Raw genomic sequence first — 18,129 nt, 5'->3', positions numbered from 1 at the left:
AACTTGAATCTACATCTCACCTTTTCCACACTATATGGTATGACACAATGTTGTTGGTAGCATCAAGATATACGACTGCAACGACATCTATTGACAAAATACGAAAAGACTTTTTCGAGTACACAATTGATGTACATGTAGCATTGTTAAAATGATACCCCGAATTTTAGTCAACTTTATGTTTTATTACAGTGGTCTTTCACCAAATCACGTTAAGCATGAAAATCAAGATGATGGGTATGAGACGAGCGCCGGCGATGTGCTTACCCCAAATTCCCACAGTTCATCAACACATTCGGTGACGCCACAACATCAGATGCAGCATGGTATCAATATTATACCTCAACGGAAGTATGAAGAGCAACAAATGGAAATACAGCAGCCTCTCCAAAGCACCACTGCTAGTGATGTAAATAACCAACAACAACAATCGCCGCAGAGTAATACACAAGGAACACTGCAAGGAATGGACAATACAGTTAATCAAAGCGACGAAATATCAGGTTTAAACGGGAAAGAAATTTTGCCTGCGGATTCATATTCCTATATGGAAGACATAGCGGGAACAATTACAGGAGTTTCCAATACTAGTAACAGTGCAAATAAAAGGACTATTAATATGCCGCAGGACGCACAACTTAATGTTAAGACTGTTAAAATTAGTGATGCAACTGTAGAATCTTATATTTGTGCACCCACTAATATAATGAGTCATAATGTGAGTGATATGTATAGTATTCAAAATCAACAACAACAACACCAAAACCAACCACAACAGCAGCAGCAGTTGCATGCGGCCAACAACGAATTACCCCAATCAATGGAATATAATTTAAAAATGAAACCAACATCTGGAAATGGATTAAGCGATGCTGAAATGTTGGAACAGACTGTGATACATCAAAACTTGCATCAGCTGCAACTTCCGCAACAATCCCACACGCCAAACCAATTAATTTTTACGGAAAGCAATGTGATCCTCAGGCCACCACAAAAGAAGCGTGGTCGCAAAAAGAAAATTCAGCCAAACACCGACAATACATTGCCGTTATCTTTACAATTTCTAACTGGCAGCAACGAATGCGGTATAGCGCCTGGTCCAAACGGAGAATTGCCATCCATGTAAGTAACATCAAAAAATAGCACTACTTTAAATAACATATTCGTATGGTTTTAAAGCTGCATTGCTGACAACACGCTGAAAAATTCAAGTGAAAATCATGCTACCGGTCTGCTTAAGTCGAAGGAGCGCAAGAAACACGACCGTTTCAACGGAATGTCCGAAGAGGAAGTCGTTAAGCGTACACTACCCGACCATTTATGTGAAAATCTTGATATAGTCATAGTGAGTGTAAATTTCCAATTGAACATGGCTCTAAATAACTTTAAGTTATTAACTTTATATAAACGCAGTCTAGAGTTTTGTATCTAGATTTTTGTATTTGTAGGTTAAGTCGAATTGCGAAAGTGTTATAATCATAGCCGTTAGATCTAAATCTGCATTAACCATAGTGTAATTGTACTATTTAGACTCTTGACAATTCATGTACTTACAGATTGGAATTAATCCAGGCTTATTTGCTGCATATAAAGGGCATCATTATGCTGGACCTGGCAACCATTTTTGGAAATGCTTATACCTATCCGGTCTTACAAGAGAACAAATGAGCGCTGAACAGGATTACAAACTATTAAAATACGGTATTGGATTCACAAATATGGTACAACGTGCCACTAAGGGCTCTGCCGACCTCACCCGTAAGGAAATCAAAGAGGGTAGCCGCATTTTAGTTGAAAAGCTTCAGCGATTTCGTCCTAAAATTGCCGTATTTAATGGGAAATTAATATTTGAAGTTTTTTCTGGAAAGAAAGACTTTAATTTTGGTCGCCAGCCAGAGTGCGTAGAGGGTACCGATACCGTAGGTTACAAGACATATTATATTATTTATAGACCTCAATATTTATTTGCATTACAGTATGTATGGGTTATGCCATCATCATCGGCAAGATGCGCACAATTGCCGCGAGCAGCAGATAAGGTGCCCTTCTATGCTGCGCTTAAAAAGTTTCGGGACTACTTGAATGGATTAATACCACATATGGACGAGTCGGAATGTATATTCACAGAACAAAAAATTAAGCAGGTTTGTGAGCAAGAGAATGAGAAGAATTCTGTTACTATTACTTCAGCAGTAGAGGTTTTATGTGGAGCTCACAGTGGTGCGGGTATACTTAATGCAACAGACGGTTTGGCTATGGCATACAAAAGTATGCCAATGCAAACAATGAACGACATTGAAACAGGTGCGTCGACCCAACATCATGGAGCCGGTGCCGGTGAGATAGGCAACGATGGCAAAGATATCAGTGGACTTTGTGCCGATGCTGCCAATTGTGGTGGTTGCCCTAACACTAGCGACGGCAGTGGCGCCGTGATGAATAATGGTGGAGGTATCAGCAGAGATGGTAATACTATGCCGAATGAGAGTTGTTCTATCCGCCAGGAGCCAGAGAAATTTCCTAGATTTCAAGGGAGTTCTACGGAATCTACCTACATATATACGACAAATGAGAATGAACGTGGCCACAATATTGCTGCTCATACGCCTGGCCCTGGGCCACCGCCATCACTACCGCCAGGCACTTCAGTTATAAGTTCCAGTTTGCAGCAACGAAATGAAAACTACATGATAACTGCAAGTTACGTACAACCGCCACCGGAAAAAAAAAAGCGGGGGCGTCCAAAAAAGATTAAAGACGTGGATTCTATTGATACAGTCTCTCGTAATCGCATGCAAATTTTGGGACAAATGTCCAACACTAACGATTTTGGCAACATATTGAATTTGTCAATGATGGGTGGTGGCGTACCTGGTCAATGTGGCAGCGATGCCCTTTTGGGTAGTGCCGGTGTTGGCATAGTTAACGGTAACTGTGAGACGCCAAAGAAGAAGCGCGGCAGACCAAAGAAAGTGAAACCAACAAATGAAGCTCAGCAAAATCAAAATACATTAATACAGGGAGAGTCACATGCAATGCCAATTCCGTCACTTAGCGGCATGGATAATAATTTGTCTAAACGCATGCATCAGCACGTAAATGCAATTTATAGCAATAAGGAAATGCCAAAGCAGCAACAACAACAGTCGACGCAACAAATGTACACATCAAGTTCGCCAATGAGATCACCAGCACTAAATTGCTCATATTCTGGTATAACACCGCCAACTTCAACGCAATCTACATCACCCACACATCAACAACATTGCGATAAATTGCATGAGAATGTCAGCAGCATCATGGAAAGTCCCACGAATTTAGCAGCAACTCAAAGGGATACTAGCGGCAACAACAGCAACAGCTATTACAGCAGTAAACATATTGCTGTCATAAACTCGAATGGCTCGGAACTCCATGATGGATCAAATGTATCCACGCCACACGCAATAACTTCAAATGAACTTGTAAATGAAATGCCAGCCAACGCAACTATACAAGTATCTATAACTGCCTCTCACGAAACGCAATTGGGTGAGTCTCCACCTCCAAGCTCACCAAACATATCTACAGTGGACTTTGAACCGCCAGCTGCAGGTGGGGCTCTTGCAAATGAACACGGCACAGAAATACGTCATCAGCGGCCAACTGAAATGGAATCACGTATACAACAACATCAGCAGTTGCAACAGGGCACTCCATATGCTAGTCCGGTAAACGAGTCATCGTCTGATCATCAAGCGAACGATCACTATCAGCAATGGATGTCACCGCACTCAGCCATTTCATTGTCAGCACAATATACTCATCACCTACCAGAACAAATACAAGAACAAGAACAGATTATGAATTTTGAGCAACAGCAACACCAGTTGCATCATATTCAGCAATTACAGCATTCAGTACATCCCCACCGGGAACAATCAACAACGCCTATGCATGCACAATGGTTGCGGCAGCACCGCTACGATGATATTGTTGGTGGTAATTATAGCGTCACATCACCACATTTACATCACCAACAGCAGCAAAGGCAACATCATATGCAGCACCCTAATCAGCAACAACAGCAAAATAGTACTGAGCATCAGCACAGTCATATATCTCATCATCACTCACGTTTACCTACAGATGTGACTAGCAAAAGCCTCTCTGGCCTGGAGTCACTAGTCGATCAAATTCCTTCACTGTCAGATAATAACTCAGTACCCATACCACCAGCGATAGAAAATAGCGGGGTAAATGCAGCAGTTGAGAATCGCTTACAAAGTTTACAGCAACAGCAACAACAACAGCATATTCATCAGCGACAACCGCACATGATTGCAATTGATACAGCGATTGACATACATACCGATCCTTATTGCACACCAAACAGCACAATAAATCCGATTCCTGCTATATCCGATACAATTGATACAATACCGGGTAACAATAGCAGCGGCAGCAACACCCCGCTCCCAGTTAATGGTTTATATAGCGCGAATTCTCCGCGCAATTATAGTATTCATCGACTTAACTCCTCAGCTGCTTCATCACCAATAATGATGTCACCCCACCATCATCATACACAACAACAGCAAGTTTCCTTACATCAACCTTACGGAAATTCAGTAAGCACGCCCCTAATATCAGATGTTTTATTATCTTCAACGCCAATGACAAGCTCAGCTAGCCATACAAATAGTCCTGCCGACAATAGTTTGGGTGAAGACTCTGCAAACGGATGTACACCAACAAGCAGTGGGACTATCAATACTTCAACAACACCAACTAGCCTGTATAACAACGTAACAACCACGAATATACACAATATGAGTTCCAACAACTTTTCAGTAAGCAATTTAGCCGCCTCATCTGTTACGCCCAGTAATAGTTGTAGCAGCCACAACAATTATGCTTCATTGTCGACAACAACATCGGCAGCTGCCGCAAGCAATGTATATCACCATTCAAACTTTATTGCCGCTGCTGCCTTAGCTGCTGCCGCTGTGAATTCACCCGCCAATCATTTACAGACATCACCCAGCACTGCCGCTGTCGTGGCGGCTCATCACGCAGCGCACCACCATGTTGCGCATCAACAAATGTATTCACATGCACATTTGCCCCCGCATATGGCAGGCGTTAATTCAATGTATGCTCCAGCACCGACACATCATCATCACCCCTTGACACATCACCCGGCACACCATCATCATCATCACTCACCATACGGTGCAACAGCGCAACACAGTACTAATAACGATTACGGCAATCCTTATTGTACGACCACCGTTACCGGTGCACCGCAAAATGCTCCTATCCATTTACCCAGTCCCAATTATCCCTACGGTTATGGAAGTCAAGTAGCTGTTGCAGCAGTAGCTGCAGCCCAAAGTAATTATCCAACAGCAATGCATTCTCATCATACACAGTCCCCGGAAACGAGTGCACCACCACCACCCGGTGCGGTAACCGCCGCTGCGGCAGCTGCTGCTGCAGCCGCTGCTGCTGCTGCCGTTTATCATACTCATCACCCCGGTCATCATCCTCATGCAACACATCCGTTATCGATGTTTGATCGACTGAAACCCTCCGATATAAGTGGTTACGGCGGGTTCTGATGATGATCAAAAAATATAAATTACGTGTATGCATATGATTGAGAAAAGTTGAGCTATGGCGAAAGCAAATGAAAAGTATTGTTTAACTATCAGCTTAAAGCATAATTGTAATCCTTTGGAAATACCCATTTTATAAGCAAATTTACATACGTATACATCACATCTGTATACATATGTATTAAAATGTTATTTAAGCAATTTAAGACAACCAAAGACTAAGATTCGGAAGTCGTTTCCAACTGGCTGATCTTTTGTGACACCATCTGCCTGTCTTCTTGTACGAATAATAAGACATATATTTATATTTGATTGTTTTAGGGGACTTAGGAAAGCCAGGATAAATACGCTCTTTATCATAGACCAAAATTCGTATCATATATTCAAATGAAGTAATGTATTACGTATCTATCTACATGACCTCATTTATACAATAGAATACCTGCTTTTTCTTCACTTCAAATGCCACTGTAAACATCATGGGAATTCATACACACAATTGAATGTGACTCTGTTTATACATAAGTAAATATTAATTTATTTTTCATAACAAAATAAACAAAACATCCACTAAATTTCTCCTCATTGTTCAGCTTTTGCAAGACTGAGGTTGAGACATCTCGGAAGTCATAAGTTTGGTGAAGAAGTAGACGTAGCCAAAATTGACTTTAGCCGTCTTAACAAATTTGTTGTACGCTCAAAGCTCTATGTCCATTTTTCAGAATCTTATAATCAAGCGTTCTAAGCTGTTCAAGTGAGATCGCTCTTAGGATACATAAATATAATCTTCGGAAATGGCTGTTGTCGCCTCAGTTTTAGATTTGTCCTACCATAACCCTAACGCATAACATGATACAATAAACCAAATAATATCTGTCTCCGATTCGCTAATCGCTTCTTTTCTACTGTCAAAATATTTCATTTAAGAACAGCAACAAAGATATCGAGTTGAATTCGTAAAGTGGATAGCATCAACATTCAGTGCTACAGAGGTTTAATTTGCATATTTTAGATCAAGTTTACTATTGTGAATGGTTCAAATGACAAATGAAAATACAAATTTTTAAAACTAAAGAACTAATTGCATGTAGTAATGTATAGAAAACAAAAATAAAAGGTTACGACAACGTTTTTTTTAACGCGAATAAATATTTATCCACTAAGAAAGACTCATAACACTAACGCATGCGTCACAAGGAATGTTGGCTACCATTTGTTTGAGCATCTGGTATAGTTTGTTCGATTAGCTGGAAAGTAACGCTTGTCGGATCGAAAACAGTAAAGTTTTTAGTACTACATAAATTTAATGGATATGAATGGAAAATTGAAAATGCAACGACCACGATGGTCGATCTCGTGAGAAGTAATTCTGAAATGTCCAATATAAAAATTTTTTGTGATAGGATTTTTTAAACCAACTTAACAAAATTGCTAAAAATGAAACTTATTATCCGATATTAAACCTATTAAAACAATTATTTAGGATACATGGTCCACTATGTCTATAAACAAAATTCATTTTATATGTATTTAAAAATTTTTCACTAGCTGCGAGTTTATCTAGTGTTGCTCGTTCAGCTATATGTAATTAGATCCCTTCTCTTGTAATCATATCTCAAAAAAATTCGCAAGCCCTTAGCTACAATCACATATTTAATATATTTATGAACAGAAGGCTTAAACAAATATTTGTTTGTTATAAAATGTATCGATATACTTTTATATACATATATATTTAATTTAACTACTAATGAAAATTATGTGGTAATTTAGATTCGTAGAAAATTTTCAAATAAACTTAATAACGAGTGAAAATTTTACTAAGTACATAATCAATTTGAAACAACAAAGCGAAAGATAAGAAAATAAAAAAATAAAACACTTTTAAACTAATTTTAAGATATTAAACAAGTAAATATATTTTTATGTATATAAATATTTGATACATAAATGGCTTCAAAAGCTGTTATGTGGAAAGCAATAATTTTTAAAAATTCAACAAAGAAAGCATGAAAATAAAATTAACTGTGTGATTACCAACTTTTTATTTTCCTAAAAAAACTGATTAATCTAAACACAAAGGAAACTACTAACACTTATTTAAGAATTTATGACATAACTAAAGCATAGCAAAATAATATATGTGAAGATGAAAAATAATAAAAATAATGAAATAAAAAGATAACATGACGAACCAACAACGTATTAAAAATTGTACTGCGTAAACTAATGACATTTCTACGTAACTTGTAAATTTCGAGAATTATTTAGTTCAGTATTTATAAATCATATAGAAAGTCAGCAACAACAAACTGAATATGAAACAAAGGTTGCATTGAATTGAAAGTAAAAAAATCCGGTTACGGATATAAACCTATTTAGGGGATGGTATGTATGTTTGAAATAAAAACTTCAGCCAAACAAAAGTAATGAAATTTATTGGCTGCTGTTTTTACGAAGCAATTGAATTAAAAAATTTGATAGCCGAAAGAAGGGCAATAGGGGTTCACAACTACTTGCACATAGCAATTGCAAATTCAAAAGTGTAAGTTGTGCAGAAAGAGATGCTGATAAGTAAGAACATGCTTAGCAAGTGTACCCTTTTTAAGAAACTCCTGTTTAACTTTTTTCAACTGTAAAAAGCAAATAAAACTAGTTTTTTATGCTTACGTTTCTACCGAAGTACATATAGTAGATCAATCGTAATAAACATTAAACATATTTTGTTGTTATGATGTACTTTATTTTCAAACAATGCATAAGGGGTTAGGTGTAGTCAGTGGCAAAGGAGCATTGAAATTGCAAGTGTTTTTTTTTATTAGAAAATTGTTTTATTCTATATCAACATAGCATCATTAAATAAGGTTTCGACATAACAGAGATTTGAACAAAAATTTAAAAGTAAAGGCTTTTTGTGTTGATTCAGTTCCAACCGAAGCTCCTTGAGGTGACTATTATCAGTCCGTAGAGATTCATTAAAATCAATCGGACAAAAAATTAGTTTATTAATAGATAATCCTAATAATATATACATATATTTTTTTTTAAATCACAAAATGGCGAGCTCAGGAAATTTTTTCCAGCTTTTCAGAAAAATACCAACAGTAAATTGTTTATAAAAAATGGAAATAAACAACAAAAATTTACTACTAATTCTTCATAATTTGAAAAGCTGTACAAATTTCATTGCAATCTACCGAACACTGTTTGAGCTATACTGGTCACGATTTGAAAACAAACATAGTTTTGTCGGATTTACTTATTGTGTTTATATAGTTTCAGAGAATATTTCTAGATCGTAATGTAACTATGAATGTAAAAAATATTTTGCGTGCACTAGCTTCTAGTTTAAAGAGTTCTATAGAAGTATTTGTCAAATAAAAAAAGTCTAAAAATTCCAAACTTCCAAATATAAACACGTAAGAAAGGACTAAGTTCAGATATAACCGAACATTGCATACCCTTGCAAGTTTCAAGGATTGAAGACGGGCAAATACTTTGAGGTGTTGCTAAAACTTCATATTAAAAAGTTTTGCGAAAGAATTCATTATACGACAAAATAGAGAATGAATTACGACAAAATTTGGTATTTTATTAAATTATATAGTCATGGACTCATCTAGTTATAATCTTGCAACATGTTGCTACAGAGTTATTAGTTATGTGCAACTAACGGTTGTTTTTATCACCTGAAACTGATGAGGATAGCTGTAATTTGGTACAGAGAATTTCAGTCGCCAGGGAATGGTTAAGAGATTTGTCCTGAGTTGAGTTCTATCTAAAGTGGTTTAGGAGATGTGTACATTAAACCTCTTAAAGGCAGACCTACGACCATCTTTAAATTTTTTTTAGCCCACAGTACGACTTGCTACTACGTGCCACCCCTGTGCCACATTTCCATTTTTTTTCTTAATTTAGAGTTTAGTTATGGCATATTATAGGTTTTCGATTAATGGCCTTTTGTGGACGTACATATTAAGTTACAGTTTGCCCAGATAAACACAGAGATCTGGATTTTAACTCCCCTCGTCATCGTGATCATATTAATAATATAACTCCATATATATCTCGATTAGTCTCAATTGATAAAAATAACCGCTTTGTGAACAAAACTATTATAATCTGTAGAAATATATTGCAAGAATATAAAAATAGTACATATTAAGATTTTTTGTAAAAGGAACATTTTATATTCTGATTACTCTCTATGTTATATATGTTTATATATACTTATGTATTTCAACTTGCGTATTGAATTGAGAGAAATATTGTAATCTCATAATCACATGGTCATATTTCTGGCAAGATTACACTTGGTCGCTTGAGTCGTCGACAGGAATTGCAAGAACACTGAAGGGTGCATAAAATTATAATTTTCTGAATACTTGTTTCTGTTTTCTCGCCATTATATGAGTTAGAGGTGGTTTATTCGGTTAGTCGCAACACCTCATATGAAAACAACATGATCGATATGCATCCTATCTATGCCAGAAAACTTTATTATACCCTGACCAGCGGATACTAACTTTGCCATGAAGTGTGGGACGATAAAATTGTATTTTTGGTGACATAAAGGTGTTTCATTTATCACGAAGGGTTATATGAAAAATCCGGGTTCAAATTTCGAAAAACATCTTCTAGTTAACTTAGAGTGCAAAGGAAGTGTATCTTTAATCTTTCTAAAAATGTGTGGAAACCTACATTTGTATATCTCTTTTGTTGTTTCTTTACATAAAATTTAGATATAAATTATAAAAATCATAATATACAAAAATTTCATAAAATCGGACAGAACAGTTTATACGCTCGCAACATGGAAGGAAAGCCCGGTGAAAATTCTTTTCGAATTCCAGTAATATTCATATCTGACAGATTGACCAACATTTCTGGTAAAAAGTTCAAAGTCTTGAATAGTTTTGGGGCGACTTGGACAATTTTTGATCATAAATCCTCTATTCTTTTTGTCAAGGAAAAAGTGTACCATGTTGTATTACAATATCTCAATTTTTTACTTGTGTCACAGCCGGCACAGACAGATGGGAGGACAGACAGACATCCGAATATAACTCCATATCTATCTCGAGTAACGTTAGGTAATACAAGCAACAGTTAAGTGAACTAAACCATTATACTCTGCAGCAAAATGTTGCAATAATATCAAAACCCTAAGCATATTTCTTTTATTCATAATTAAATGCGAAACCTCTGCATTGTAAAACATCAGCCAAACAAATATTCATAACAAGCTTACCACATATTTGCGTGAAGAAATTTGTTGCAATATTCAAAGTAGGCCACGTCTTAATTTATTATGAATAATTTAAGTTATTCTTGCCAGTTTATTCGAGACTGTGCGAAGAGTAAAAAGCGAAAATTTTAAATTACGACTAAATCAAAATAAAAAATTATCATAAGTTTTTGCTAGAGATAAAACATAAGGCCACAGAAACAACTTTGCATACATTCACACACATACGTTTGTATTTTTAGATCACATATTACAAATTAAAGCTTTTGTTGGAGAATATATAGCAACGCTCATATTTGTAACAAATTTGCAGATTTTAGACAAGTATTTTAAGGTTGCAGTGGATATTTTGAACAATAAACAGTGACTGTTGAAATTATTTTAAAATCTTCCAGAGCATATGATATTTGATTCTGTGCGAACTTTATTTTCAATTATGTTTGATAGTATCTAATCAGCTCCATAGTAGCTAGAACACAATCTAAGTTATAAGTTACATATATTGTATCACAGTTTATTTTGTTACTTTTTCGACGAAACTGCATCGTATTATATATTTTAATAATTTATACCCCAATTAGAGTTTTCAACTCCTCTCAGTTGTATTGAAGTTGAAGCTATTTTCAGTTGAAGTTTCATTGGTATTGACAACAAAAAAGCAGTTTAAATGATTTTTACTTTCGGCTAGAGCAATTAACGATCCTATGGTTATTACAAAAGCTGCTTCTAAATATTTTGAACACCACGCTTCAGAAATTTACTTTTGCTCATGCTATTCCTAGGAGTAGTAGATTGTATCGAGTCTTTAAGTTCGAAACACTTCCCACGGTCCAATAGTTTTATATTTTATTGTATCGAAAATGTAACTTGTCTCATCCAGTTTTGTAACTTCAGTCTCCTAGCTCATCAAGCCTTTCTATGTATCTGCATAAAACAACCGACTAAAATAGTTTAAAAATGCAAAATACTCTGGGTAATCCCAATGGTACGGAGTTGAAAACCGTATTAACACAAAAAAGTTGAAGTTCGGATCACACTTCAGCTGAATTTTTGTATGACAGGTTGAGTTTATATCAATAATACCAATTCAAAAAACAGTTGGGTAGATAACTGTGGGGGCCTCAGTGTGTTCAGTGTTCAGTTTCTGCAGCCGAGATCATTTTTGGACCGGCTGCGCCTGAAGATTTCATGTTTGTCATAAATTTCTGTTGATCATACTGTTACACATCCAATTATAGTGGTCATAAACAATTTCTTCTCATTAATGCTTTAATATTTCAGATTTCGACAAATAATTTCTGATTTTTTTTTTTAATTTTTCTGAAAATTTCTAATTAATTGTTTTTGAATATTTTAATTCACAAAAAGTAAGCAATCACTAAATGCAATTGCAATGCAATGCGTTCAATTAAATAATTAACCTACATTGAGCTCAGCATTTCATTGCCCACCACTGCTTAAGAAGATCCATATATTTACATGTAATACTTTTATACACATAATTTTCATAAAATTGTATCTTTTACATACATAGTATATCAAAAATTTAAACTAAATGAACCAATCGATGTACTTTTTAATGTTGTTTAGAAAATTTAACTCAATACAGTGAAAAAAATTAATAAATACTCTAGGTTATTATCAATTATCGACATAAATATAGCAAATGATGGAAATTAGTTGAAAAAACTAATTGCCCAAATACCACAGATATTAAAGCAAATTGTAATAAAATTAAATGAATGAAAATGGAAACTAAAAACGAAACTTAAAAAATAAAATTTAAACAGTCTTTTGAAATGGAATTTTGTTTAGTTTATTAAAATATTCCGCAGATTTATCCACAACTACAACTAAAAACGCAATAGTTTATAAAGTCCCACTATCAAAATTTATGTTATTATGTTAATATATACGCCACTGAAGTACGAACGAATTTCAAGCTGTAATTATTTTTTACTTTATTTATCTGTAGAAGCCGCTAAGGTTAGACGAATTTTTATGGCCTTAGCGATTTTCGTTTCAAAAACAATATTGGTTTTCTTCTTTCTTTCTTTTCGTTTTACAAGATAAAAGAAATTCGTTACTAATTAAACTTGAAAGGTTGCGGTAAGCGTAGCTTTAAAATTATTGAAAGAAGTAAGGTCTTATTAACACTCCTATTCTTCTTCTTCTTAATTGACACCGCTTACGCGATTATAGCCGAGTTAACAACAGCGCGCCAGTCGTTTCTTCCTTTCGCTACGTGGCGCCAATTGGATATTCCAAGCGAAGCCAGGTCCTTCTCCACTTGGTCCTTCCAACGGAGTAGAGTTCTTCCTCTTCCTCTGCTTCCCCCGGCGGGTACTGCGTCGAATACTTGACCTAGCCAGCGTAGCCGCTGTCTTTTAATTCGCTGATCTATGTCAATGTCGTCATATATCTCATACAGCTCATCGTTCCATCGAATGCGATTTTCGCCGTGGCCAACGCGCAAAGGACCATACATCTTTCGCAGAACTTTTCTCTCAAAAACTCGCAACGTCACCTCATCAGTTGTTGTCATCGTCCAAGCCTCTGCATCATATAGCAGAACAAGAATTATGGGCGACTTATAGAGTTTGGCTTTTGTTCGTCGAGAGAGGACTTTACTTTTCAATTGCCTATTCAGTCCGAAGTAGCACCTGTTGGCAAGAGCAATCCTGCGTTGGATTTCCATGCTGACATTGTTGGTGGTGTTAATACTGGTTTCCAAATAGACGAAATTATCTACAACTTCAAAGTTATGACTGTCAACAGTGACGTGAGAGCCAAGTCGTGAGTGCGACGACTCTTTGTTTGATGACAGGAGATATTTCGTCTTGCCCTCGTTCACTGGCAGACCCATTTTCTGTGCTTCCTTGTCCGATGATATCAATGGAACGAATGCTCCAACGTCATCGATTGGGGAATCGGGTTGGCCTCCTCCTGGCGTTGTGCGTTCACTGCCATTCAGCAGGCTGGAGAAGTGTTCCCTCCATAATTTAAGTATGCTCTGGGCATCGATGACTAGATCACCTTGGGGGGTTCTACAAGAGTATGTTCCGGTTTTGAAACCTTCTGTAAGCCGCCGCATTTTTTCGTAGAATTTTCGAGCATTACCCCTGTCGGCTCACGCATTTCGGCGTCTCGCTTCCCTCATCAACTCTCGGTATCTATCCCATCCCGCATGTGTTGTGGTCGATCGTAACGTTGCGAGGTAGGCAGTCTGTTTTCTCTCCGCTGCAACACGGCACTCCTCGTCGTATCAGCTGTTCTTTTGCACTTTCTCTTTTTAACACTCCTATTACGCATCTATAATTGCGCGAGTAGAATACTACATACTTGTAGATTATTTAGTTTACTTGTACTTAACGGGAGAAAATTTTCAACGTCTGGAAATTTTGCAATTTAACGACGGTCGAACTATTTGTTTCAATTATACTTTTGCTATAAATTGTATTTTTTTTTAATTTTGCAATTGTACTTAATGCTAAGAAATGATTCCACTCTAATTAATTAGGAAAAATACTTAAAAGCTATATGTTAAAGAAATAAATTTGCTGCTCCTGACCTCTTCCCAGGTCGGTTTTTGAGTTACAACCGAATTTCTGATATCTCAGCCAGCAGTTTCGATGAGTCTGGAGGCCTTCTCATTAACATTCTGTCGAACACTCAGTTCATGACGCTTTGCAATTTTGGGTATTTCATTTGCCACTAATGTCTAGATCACGGTGTAGGTCAGCAGATCTAACGTACCATGGAGTATTAACTAAAAACCTTAGTACCTTACTTTGAAAGCGCTGAATGCAATACAGCTTTGACTTGAGCAACCCTTTAGTTAAGCTCCGCAGGTTCAAACTGGTTTTAAAATTTGGTCGTATATTAACAGCTTGTTTTGGATTGAAAGAGTGAATCTCCTGCCCACTACTTAGGTGATAAAGTTAAGCAAATTTCATATCAAGGTCACTCTTTTTTTGACGTTCTCTTTCGCATCTAAGATGATACCTAGGTACTAAGCACGTTATGATGTGGTATAGGAGTATTACTTATACAAATCAGACAGCATGTCCATTTTTTCAAGGTAAAGGACGCAAGAGTTCTGACCGGGTACCCTGGAAACGTGAGTAATCCTTGTGTAAGATGCGGTAGCCAACCCGTGTAGAGCCTGGGACACGGCTATAAGTAAGGGTTCGCTGAAGTCTAATTGTAAGTCTGTTCATTGTAACAGAGGTGCGGCTGCGAGCGGGCGTCGGTGTTCAAACAAGCGGGACGCTATATAAATGCATATAAAACTTTATACTACTCGCCCAGAGTGGTTGTGCGCTAGGTTTGGGACCCGCCTCGTTGAAACTACTCCAAATGAAATAAAAATAACAGCCTCGGATGACAGACTTTTGATAAACGACCACAGAAAACGTAATAAGGACTATGATTTAAGGACATCCACCCGGAAAGTTCAGTCCTTAAATAAATTGGGACGGTGCCGATGGCCAGCTGTTTGATGTCCTCGAAAAAGTAAAAGCTTACATCATTGCCGTCCAAGAAATGCGATGGATGGGACAAGGACGGAGACGGGTGAGACCTTGCGACATTTTCTACATCCGTCTTATAAAGAAGCGCAAATTAGATGTAGGATTCGTGGTGGGAGAAAGACTCAGTAGTCGAACACTGGTTTTCAATCCGTTGGAAAAGAACTATATGACTAAAGATGACTTTTATTAGCGGCTGGAGCGCGCTTGTGACAACTGCCCTTTCCGCGATGTAAAAACTGTGCTAAGCGATTTTAACGCCAGGGTGGGCAAAGAAGGTATACAACAGTCGGAAAATGCAGCCTCCACGGCGAAACCTTTCGAAATGGGTTGACTTTGCCCATGAAAATACATTAGGCTACTTGGCTCTCCGGATCGAAAAGTTTGAAACCAGGGGTCGTACAGTTACATCCGTGCACGGATAGGCATACATACGAAAAAAAATCCGTGATACGTCATTCGTATGCGGTGATTGGCATTATGACATATGATAGCAAATCGATCGTAATTTGTTTTCAATTCACAATAGTTGCTTTGGATCGTATTTTTAGGGCTCAATAGATGTGGAACTGTCAAAACTGTTGCAAATTTTCAATAAACCAACAAAAGCTAATTAAATATCAAAATGGATCCGATTTTGATATTTTTTAATTGAGCTCTAGTAAAAGTGCAGAGGATGAAAAAATAATGCGGAGATAAGTAACAATAGCGTAGGTATTAAAAAAAAAACAAATTATGAAACTTCATTAACAAAATTTTATTTGTAGATGTATTGTTGGGCGAAGCATTTTAGGGTATGGCAAGAGAGGTAGGTATCATCCCACAAAAGTGGCAAGATTTGCTAACGTTTGTGCGGCATTACATAACATCTGCATACAATTTAAAATAAGTTATGGCTCAACCTCAAGCAATCCTGACCTCAACATTGCAATCCTGATCACACACAATAAATAGACTCCGAGATAGAGAACCGCCCAATCGCAATCGGGAAAAAGAAAAGAGACAAAATAAAGTATTCCTTATTATTTTTTTTGTTCCTTATTACTAAAAATATATAAAATTAAAACAAAAATTGCTCACGTTTTCATAACTTTGTCTATTACGATTGACATTTTTCAATCAAATGACATTTCGAACGAACGGATATATTTATATACACGTTCGCGTATGTCATAATTCGAAATACAGCTATTACGTGACGAGTGATATGATCAGGGATGTAACTTGTTGTAGCGAAGATATACGCCCGCCTATGTACAGCAAAGCACCCCTGACAACAAACACAGTGAAGGTACGACGTCGAGAAGCTACAATTACAACCGACAGTTAAACAGTTTTCTATTCGACTTGCACTCGGAAGGGAAAATGTTCGAAAATTCTACGAAAAGGTGCGGCGACTAACAGAAGAATTCCAGATCGGAGCTTGCTATAGTAAGATCCACAGTGGTGATCAAGTGGCTCATGTTCATACAATACTGAAGTTATGGAGGGAACATTTATCCATTCTGTAACGACAGTAAAGGGGAGCATCTTGAGATGGCGAACCCGGTTTCCCAATCGGCGACCATGAAATATTTGTTCTCTTCCTCGCCTCTGATGAGGTTCGAATAACAATTACTCGCCTGAAAAACAACATAGCGGCATGACCGATGAATTACCGGCCAGCTTTTCGTATATTACGTATCAGCTTCTTTGCAAGATATGGTCCGATAAAAGCACGCCCGACGATTGGACAAAAAGGGTGACCCTACAATCCGCATCAATTACCGTGGGGTAAGCCCGCTTAATAATATATAAGGTCTTCTAGATGTGTAGTGTGTGAAAGACTGAAGCCCACCGTCAACAAAACGAAAAGGAACTGCTTCTATGCCGCTATGTCTCAACTTGGTATCCACGCAAAGCTAATACGACTGTGTAAGCTTAAGTTGAGCAAAAGCTTGCTGGAGAAAGTAATATGAGCTGTAGAGCTAAGTAGAGACGATAATACGACGAAATATCTCCTGCGCTCAAACAAACAGTCATCGAATTCTCTATTTGGCTCGCATGTCATTTCTGAAAGTTACAACTCGTATATAATTTCGTCTATCTTGGAACCAGCATCAACACCAATAACAACATCAGCTTTGATATCATAGGCAAAATAATTTTAGCCAACAGGTGCTACTTAGCCTGAGTAGGCAATTGAAAAGTAAAGTCCTCTCTCGACGCAGAAAAATCAAACTCCCCAAGTCCCTCGGAAGATTTATGGTTTTTTGCGCATAGGCAATGATGACTACCGCAGTCGATGGAACGATGAGCTGTATAAAATATACGGCGACATTGATATAGTGATAGCGAATCAAGAGACAGCGGCTGCACTGGCTAAGTCATGTTGTCCTGATAGAAACGAAAACACTCTAGCTTTGAAGGTTTTCGACTCAGTACTCGCCGGTAGTAGCAGAGGAAGAGAAACTCTTCACTCCGTTGGAGAGATCAGGTGGAGAAGGACCTGGCTGCACTTGGTTTCTCAAATTGGCGGTATTTAGCGGAAAGAAGAAACCACTGGTCCCCTTTGGTTAACTCGGCTATAACCACGTAAGCAGTGTCTACGCCAGCAAAGAAGACGAAAGTCTACCTGAATTGGCTTAGAACTTAATTTGATGCGGTGTCATCCAAATGACTCTGTTACATAATTTGGTCATTGGCCTCAACACGATTGTTTTAAATTATAATTAGCGTCATTATTTCCAATTTATTTTTGATTAATATTACT

The 18,129-nt window shown here is 37.2% G+C and overlaps 1 protein-coding gene across 3 annotated transcripts in view; it reads left to right on the top strand.

Annotated features, from left to right (window-relative positions):
* LOC120779590 overlaps positions 1–7,224 on the top strand; it is a 152,113-nt gene extending 144,889 nt beyond the window's left edge. For all 3 annotated transcript variants that reach the window (XM_040111935.1, XM_040111934.1, XM_040111933.1), the window contains exons 3-6: positions 193–1,122; positions 1,180–1,345; positions 1,557–1,919; positions 1,977–7,224. In XM_040111935.1, coding sequence (XP_039967869.1) covers positions 193–1,122; positions 1,180–1,345; positions 1,557–1,919; positions 1,977–5,603 — 5,086 coding nt within the window. In that variant the 3' untranslated portion in view covers positions 5,604–7,224. The remainder of the gene's footprint in view (positions 1–192; positions 1,123–1,179; positions 1,346–1,556; positions 1,920–1,976) is intronic.
* The last annotated feature ends 10,905 nt before the right edge of the window (positions 7,225–18,129 follow it).

The sequence above is a fragment of the Bactrocera tryoni genome, unplaced genomic scaffold, assembly GCF_016617805.1.
Source record: "Bactrocera tryoni isolate S06 unplaced genomic scaffold, CSIRO_BtryS06_freeze2 scaffold_11, whole genome shotgun sequence".
NCBI lineage: Eukaryota > Metazoa > Arthropoda > Insecta > Diptera > Tephritidae > Bactrocera > Bactrocera tryoni.
The sequence above is the reverse complement of the archived record's forward strand: the minus strand, read 5'-3'. Positions and strand labels throughout refer to the sequence as shown.